At 42.2% G+C, this 7,934-nt stretch overlaps 1 protein-coding gene across 1 annotated transcript; it reads left to right on the top strand.

Annotated features, from left to right (window-relative positions):
* Window positions 1–1,380: 1,380 nt before the first annotated feature.
* LOC104278149 (galactosylgalactosylxylosylprotein 3-beta-glucuronosyltransferase 2) lies at window positions 1,381–7,922 on the top strand (the record flags this gene model as incomplete). Its single annotated transcript, XM_009875043.1, has 3 exons — window positions 1,381–1,525; window positions 7,602–7,750; window positions 7,836–7,922. Coding segments are annotated over 3 exons (381 nt in total), but the record flags the coding sequence as incomplete, so codon positions are not given.
* Between the last annotated feature and the right edge of the window lie 12 nt (window positions 7,923–7,934).

Raw genomic sequence — 7,934 nt, 5'->3', positions numbered from 1 at the left:
TGTGAAAGTTCTCCGAAGAAACTGTTAATGTTTCTAGCTTAGAAACGTGAACCAGAGTGATGTGATGTCTTTGTTTTTTTCTGTTGCATCTTCTGGGAGTCTAGATGATATGCATGACAAATCTTTCACCTTGGCAGAAAGAGAGGGAAGTGTTTAATATTTAACCAAGGTTGTCTTTTCCTTCAGCATCTATCAATAGGGGACTGCAGTTACAGATATGTAAAACTGTGTTTGTTTTTGCTAAGAGGAGTGCTTGGAAGGAGAAAGGGATAACCTTTCCCTAAGGAACAGGCGTCAATGATAACAGGAAGACAGGAGATTGTTTTAAAGATTGAAGAAATTGAGCCCATGTTACACCAAAATAGTTTAATACTTGCTTAAACAGGACCCTATTTAAGCACAGCAGTTAAAAGTGGCTTTTGAATCAGTGTGGTCATTAAATTGTGAGAGTTGCTGTGCCCTTGTCATCTCAAGCTCTCACACCAACCTGTCAGTGATTTTCCCACAGGGAGCAGCGTGTCAGGGTTCTTGTCATATTATCTCCTGTTTACTGAAGGAAATGGTCTGCTAACCAGTGAACCGAATTCTCTGACTCCCAGTCATTCCTCTATGTTAGATAAGGACCATGTTTCCAGAATTGCATTTAGTTATGTTTACACTGGTGGGAAAAACCTCCTGTTACCGATAGCAAACCAGCAGAAGCACCCTGCTCCACTTGCTTTCTGTCCTTCCCAGAAACTTAGCAGAGCTTTTCAAGAGAAGAATGTAGAAACTAGAATGCCGTAGCCCAAACAATCTTTTTATTTTTTTTTGGTGTGTGAGCCTTTAATCTGAGCTGCATCATTGGTACAAATCTGGTACGTTGCAGGGAAGAGTTGTGTGTCACCATTTTCAGTGTATTTGTTTCTGGTTTCAAACTAGTTGTACTTGTCTTTCTTATTGAAGTGTGGATTTGTTAACTGTTACTATAATATTTTCTCTTGTACCTCAGCAATCTGTAGAAAGAAGCCTACTGCAAGAATGCTGTAGTCCTGCAGATAAAAAAGATCTGCTACACCATTGAGAACCTCAACAAAACAGAAAACAAACACTTTTTCCATGGCTTTTAAATTCTTTGTGTTAAAAAATAATATGGATAGGGTATTTTCAGTAGAATTGGGGTGCCTGTGGGGAAGAGAGCTGGAGAGTTCACAGAAAACAAGTGGGCACAGGCAGCTTCCAGCCAACTCTGCTGGGCTGAAATGTTTAAGCTAGAATTGCTTTTAAATAGTCTTGATGATTAATGTGTAGCTTTTCGACTAATGCTTACCAAAAACAAATAAAAAAGCCTACTAGGAAAACACGTGTGCAGTCACCCTGTGCCTGCCTCTTGTCCTGCAGATGCGTACAACCCGCAAGGTGTCGGTGTGGCCGGTGGGGCTGGTTGGAGGACGACGGTATGAACGCCCAGTCGTGGAAAACGGCAAAGTCGTTGGCTGGTACACAGGCTGGAGAGCTGACAGGCCCTTTGCTATTGACATGGCAGGTAAGGACTAGGTTTCATGATACGTGAACGTTTCTCATAATAACTTTTTTTTAATAAGCGGGACAGAAACAGGTGTCTCGGTGTAAGCGGCTTTTAAACCTTCTGAAGTGCATCCGCTGTGTGTAGCCCTTCAGCACCAAATATCCTGGAAGTCTTACCTTGCACATCTTGTCTAAAGAAGCTGCTGCTTGGCAATATCTGAACTTGCTTTCACTTGTTTTCAATCTTATGCAGCAACTTGGCTTTTATGTTGTAGAAATTATTTGTCTGGAACAATTCAATTGTAAATTAATTCATTCAGTTATTTTTCGTGAGGACCTCCCGCCTTTCATTGTGTCATCGACACCAGGCAGTATAAATGCAGGCCCTTCGTAGACCTTGTACTGTAAAATGCTACTTTATCATGAAATTATTTGGTTTTTAGTTGGTTATTTGGAATGTAGATGGATATAGTTTGAAACACTGGGCTTAGGAGAAGAATTGCTGACAGCTGTAGCCTAGTAGATGAAGGCAGAAAAGCTTCAAAATGGACCTAATCAATCTTCTGCTGTGAAGTCAGCACACCACATAGCTATGACTTGCTGTCAGACCATTCTTAGACAATCTTTTGTGTATATTCACAACTACCAAATGTATCACCACTGTGCTGAAGTCCGGCTTCTGATGCAGCAGCATCTGGTTTCCCAAAAAATTATGTATTTGCACTTCAGTGTCTTCTGTATTCAGGAAGAAGAGGGAGAGGGAAAACATGGGAATACAAGGGCAAGAAAGGGGTAGAAATAGCCAGCTGTTTTCTTCTTTCTGATACCCTTCTGTTCTGGGAGAGGGAAAAGGACAGTGCTTTGTCAACTTAACAGAGTATTTTTATATGGGTTGAAATGTCTGATAAAAAATATGTACAGTAGTTAGAGTACAATTGGTTAAAAAGAGGGGAACTAATAGTTGTTAACACCTCAAAAACAGAAGCATCAACAGGTGAACTTTCCTGCACTGCAGAAGCACTTCAACTTAGTAGTATCACCTGGCATGAAAATAAATATTTGAGTGTCCAGGTTGAGGCATTCCTCAGAGGAGAAGTAGGTGTGTCAATCACCAAACCCATGCAGCCTGTTGAGGACCGCAGCTGTGTGTTTTAACAGTCTCTGCCTGTGGACTTACAGATACAAATTGATGCCGTGCTGTAGAAGTGGTTACTTATGGGCGTTATAAAGATGATGGTGCAGTTTGTAATTGATGAGCAGCAAGCAAAAAGCCAAAGCCATTACACAACGTGGACCAAAGGCCTCTAACCCAGACAAAGACAGAAACGTTAAGAGTATACGAAATTATCACAGATCCACAAACAAGGAGTAACTACTTTGCAAGAGAACTTTTATTAGTCTTCAAGAAATAACTGAAGAAATTAAATTACACTTTTAATTTCATCGAGAGAAAGGGATGCTGTGTTGCCTGGTAAAAAGTTAAGTTTGCATCTCACTGCCCTCAGGAATATGATAGATGGGCACAGAACTGCACAGGTGTCTGAACAGGCATGGTGTACAGGATGCGCGTTAACCCTTGATTTTCCACCCTTGCCCTTCCCACCCCTCCAACATACCCCTGGAGACTTGGAGGACTGGCTAACAAACCCAAATCAACGCGTTCCTGTGTGACCTACTATAGGTGATCTCCATCTGGCGGGGCGGTTGGACTAGATGATCTTTTGAGGTCCCTTCCAACCCCTGACATTCTGTGATTCTGTGATCTGCTGGCACCAAAGATAGAAGCAGCTTGGGTCATACCATGTGCTGCACATATAGAAGATGAAGGGTCTATTTTGAATTACCATGGGAAAAAAATAGGTGCATATATTAAACTGCCCGGCTGTCTACTGCTGTTTATAATTCATGGTCTGATTCCCAAGGAATGGTAGGGAGGCTCCCTTTGGTTTACAGAACCATCTTTTTGCAGTGATTTTCCACAAGAATTTGGTCGTGAGGCTAGGTGTGAAAAGAATGACTGCTTAAAAGGGTTGGGACCACTAATTTAACTTCTGGCTGTTCAGAGGAAGGGCATCCTTGCTTTTAAGCACATAAACTTCTTATTCTAGACTGAAATACAGGGCTAAATTCAAAGCTACTGCAAGTGGAGACAGGTCCTGCTGATTTCATTGTGATCTGCTCAAAGACCCTCGCTGGCCAACTTCTCTAGACCCTTTTTTGAAATACACTCACACAGGATAATCCCCCTTAGATAGTAAACATTGGTCAGTTTGTTGGGGTTTTTTTGAGAACTTTGTGGTTGACACTGCTAGTCTCCAATGCTAAACTGCATTCAGAAAGCTGAGTAGCTGTTTTCTGTGTTGCTTCTTGTCTGGCAACCAAGGCACTATATGAATTAGTTCAGGTGATTTTTAAGTTCTGCCTCAGTTTTAACTGTAGGTGGGTTCTAGACTTTGACTTCCTTATCCTCAGGGAACAAAAGCAAGGGAGAACTGGGTGGTGTAAGTAAAAAGGAACATCGATTCTGAGGTAGGCACTGTGTTGTTTATTATAGCCCTGGTTTTAAATCTTCTGTATTAAATGATGCTGCTAGTGACTTACTTTTGGCTTGTTCCCAGGGCCAGAGCTTTTGACCACCCATGAGAACAAGTCAGATTGTGGTTCTCCTAATATTCAGATTATTCAAGGCAAATAGATGCCTGCTTTGTCAGCATTGCAGGAGTTACTCCAGTCATAGAGATCAATCCATGCACCTGTGAATCACTGGACAAGCAGATTTTGGGCTTGCAGTTCAGAGCTCATTCACTGTGCCTTAAGTTATTCTGCTAGGCCTGAACAACCACCTTTTATTTATTTATTTAGTTAGTTAGTTAGTTATAGTTATGAGATCTGCAGTACATCTCATCTTTTCTCTGGTTCCCTGAGTTAACAGACACCTCAAGAGGTGGCATATTTTGTCTGAATCTGAGAAAGTCACTGCTGGAAGTCATAAGCACAAACTAACTAAATAAAGTGAGTGTGGCAGACACCACACTCAAAAGCCCCCTGCAACCACCCCTCCATCAAAGGGTAACAACTACCTTAAAGGTTGAGTTTAAAATTGAGACCCTCTTTGATGTTGAATTGACTGCCAGCAGACGCCTTTGTTTGGAACTACAAAAAAATCCTGGCTGAGCACCTCCACTTTACTGCAACACAAACAAACACAGGGAGAAGATAATTTGAAAGAAGCGGACCCCGAGCTGTGGCATGTTCAACAAGCCAAAAGTAGAACAGCACCCTGAACTGGGCAGAAACCAGTATATCCATTTAAATGTCAGCACCGAGCATTATACGCTCCAGAGATGAGCAACCGTCTCGGTTTCTAGCTTGCTTTCAGCTGCTATCCTGTCTGGAGCATTCAGGAAGCAGAGGCATTAATCACAGTAACAAAACCTTTAATGACCAGCTCAGTCTAACTGGATTAAGAAAAGCTGTTTTGCCTTTTAACAGGAGCCATTGATCGAGCATGAGTCAAGGTGTGAATTAACAGAAACAGCTTCAGTAGAGAGCAGCACAGATGTAATCTTTGTCTCCCAAGTATCTCATCCTCCAACAAATTAATTCTTATCTAAGTGGCTCTTCAGCCAATTAATTTAGAGCCTTGCATTAAACGCTAAAAACCCCAACACACCTCTTTGCACTCTGGCTATGAAATCGTCCGGTGGCATTTCATGTGAACTTAAGCCCGATATCACCTGGTGGGAATAATGATCAAGTAAAAGAATTGTAGGTGTATAGCACTATTCAGTCATGCTACACTGGAGACAGTAATCCCAGATTAATCCCTGTTTGGCGTTTTTCAGCTGTTACCACAGGATGGTTATCTGCTGGAGAGAAATAACTAGAGCCAGTCTGGTCAAGACCTGAGCCGTGTCCTTTCTTTCTGATGCCAAAATGATCCACAATAAAAAGCCAACTGAAAGTTGTCCCTAGAAAGTGGTTTTCCCTCAAGTCTATCTGAAGTCTATCTACATAAATACAAAATTTCATACACGTGAAGTAAAAGCAGTTATAAAGCAGATCTGAAGAGATTAAGAGAGCCAAGAGATTAAGCCTCCTATAATTATATTCTCCAAGTTGCTGCCTTATTGGATCACTTTAAGAAACAAAGACTACATGATCACCAGTCATGGAAACAAACCACAGTAGTCCATGTCCTTGCCACGTACAACACTTGGTTTAATAATTTTACTTTTATTTGATACCTGAAGACACAGGAGGATTTTTGATAGCGCTCTAAAATGGCAGTTTGTGATAGCACAGTAGTAAAGGTACGCGTTCCATGCAGGGGGCATGGCACATCTGAAGATCTGTGTTTAGGAGAAAACTGGAGAAATTGGAACTGAATCCAATTTTCTCAACAGAGGGGCAAGCTTTGCCACAAGAAAACCCTGGAGAAATGGGTAAGTATGGGCTGTGGGTGCTGGGAAACCAGGGAAGCAAGAAAGGTGAAGACAAACCCCTACTACCTGGGAAGAAAAGCCTGAACTGCTTTCTTGTGCCTGGCACTGCTTGCCTAAACCCAGCAGCTGCAGCAGAGAACAGCTGGATCCCAGCAATGGGATCAGCCACGAGAACAGCTGGATGTGAGCAGGCAGCTGCAGAGCAGAAGCTGCACAAGGTCACCCACACAGAGTGAGGACAGGCTATGGCCAGTGTCTCACACCTCCTGGAGGTTTTTTACTCACTGGAGCGCTCTGCAAGGTGTGGATAAGCCCTTTGCATCAAGACACCTATTCTCCTTTGTCTTAGGCAGGATATAAGGTGGAAAGTTAAGCGTGTTATATTCAGCCATGTCCGTCAATGGTCCCTCAGTTTGCATCCAAGCCATAGTCTCCACCTGCAGTGTCCAAATGTTTATTTAAAAAATAAAATACCACTTTCTGGTGTCATCTTGTGCTTTGCTGCAAGAGCACAATAGTTAAGATACAAGTGGTTTCAGTGTGCTTTCTTTATATGTGATGTAGTAATTACTGCCTTATGTTGTCCTCTTTAAAAGGCTCCCATAAAAGCCACAGATACTTTCAAGGAAAATACAGTTAAGAAAATATTAATACTGGCTTTAGAATTAAATGTTCTTGCGGTTCTCCAGAACAGATGTCAAAACTGTTGCTACTGCTGTTATAAAGGGACAGCTGCAACCACTCTGAGCTCTTGAAAAAAGGGTTTCTTTGGTAGGCTTGGCAATTAGACATAAGGAGTCACAAATGTAATTTCTTCTTACAAGTGTATCAGCCAAGTTTTGAGTCACACTAAGAGAAGGACAGACATGACTGAACCTTGCTGAACGAGAACTGCGGAGTTCTATAAATAACGGCAAATTGGAGATGCACAAGAGCTGCTTTGGAGAGGGCGAGTTTGTCAAAACCAGTGATTTCTGTGTTTGCAGCCTCCCTTTGAGGGACCCAATGCGTGTTATTAGAGGAACGCAGTGCGAGCAGAGGCGCGTGCGCTCACAAGCCCTTTCAGCAGTGCTGCGCCTCGCATGGATCAGCGGAAGCCCGTCTGGCAGCCTGTGGCTGAGGAAAACATCTCGTCAGTGCAAAAGAACTACAGGGAGTACAAGGCAAAACATGAATGTGCCTTGTTTCTCATCAGCAGTAACACTAAAACTTTCTGAAGCCTAAAAAATCCCCAAGGACCAAATAACGTATTTTAACCTTTTTTTCCAACTCTCGCCTTTAAACCTGAGAGTGTTTGTACAGTACAAATTCTATGCATTTACTTAAAATTCACTTTTCTTTCTTAAGAGTAGGAAGGATAATCTGAGATCTCAGCAATACTCGACTTCTCAGGCAAAAAAACGTATGTTCTCTACATGATGGGAAATGGATTAAATGTACTGATGATCTGGTGCAATTAAAAAATTGTGATTGCACCTTCAGGGCAAATCAAAACCATGTAGGATGTACAAACCTACATACAAATACTGTCTATCCCTATAATGAAATTTACCTATTTTTAAAAAAACATGGGAGATTCCTAGGCTTAGGTGTAACCTGCACAAACACGTGGGCTTTTCTCAACTTTCTTTCCTCCTCCTTCTCTCTAAGGATTTGCTGTGAGTCTCCAGGTGATTCTGTCGCATCCGAAAGCCGTATTCAAACGTCGCGGTTCTCAACCGGGAATGCAAGAATCTGATTTCCTGAAACAGATAACAACAGTGGACGAACTGGAGCCAAAAGCAAACAACTGCACAAAGGTACCCATTTCTGCACTTAGTGAAAACGCTTCCGTGTCCGCTCTGCAGACGCCTGTACTAATGTTAACAAATGTTATTTTACCAGGTTCTTGTATGGCACACGCGAACAGAGAAAGTAAACCTAGCTAACGAGCCAAAATACCACCTGGACACAGTCAATATCGAGGTGTGATCCGGAGACACG

Source organism: Apaloderma vittatum, unplaced genomic scaffold (genome assembly GCF_000703405.1).
Source record: "Apaloderma vittatum isolate BGI_N311 unplaced genomic scaffold, ASM70340v1 scaffold3678, whole genome shotgun sequence".
Lineage (NCBI taxonomy): Eukaryota > Metazoa > Chordata > Aves > Trogoniformes > Trogonidae > Apaloderma > Apaloderma vittatum.
This window is presented reverse-complemented; position numbering and strand designations above follow the sequence as displayed.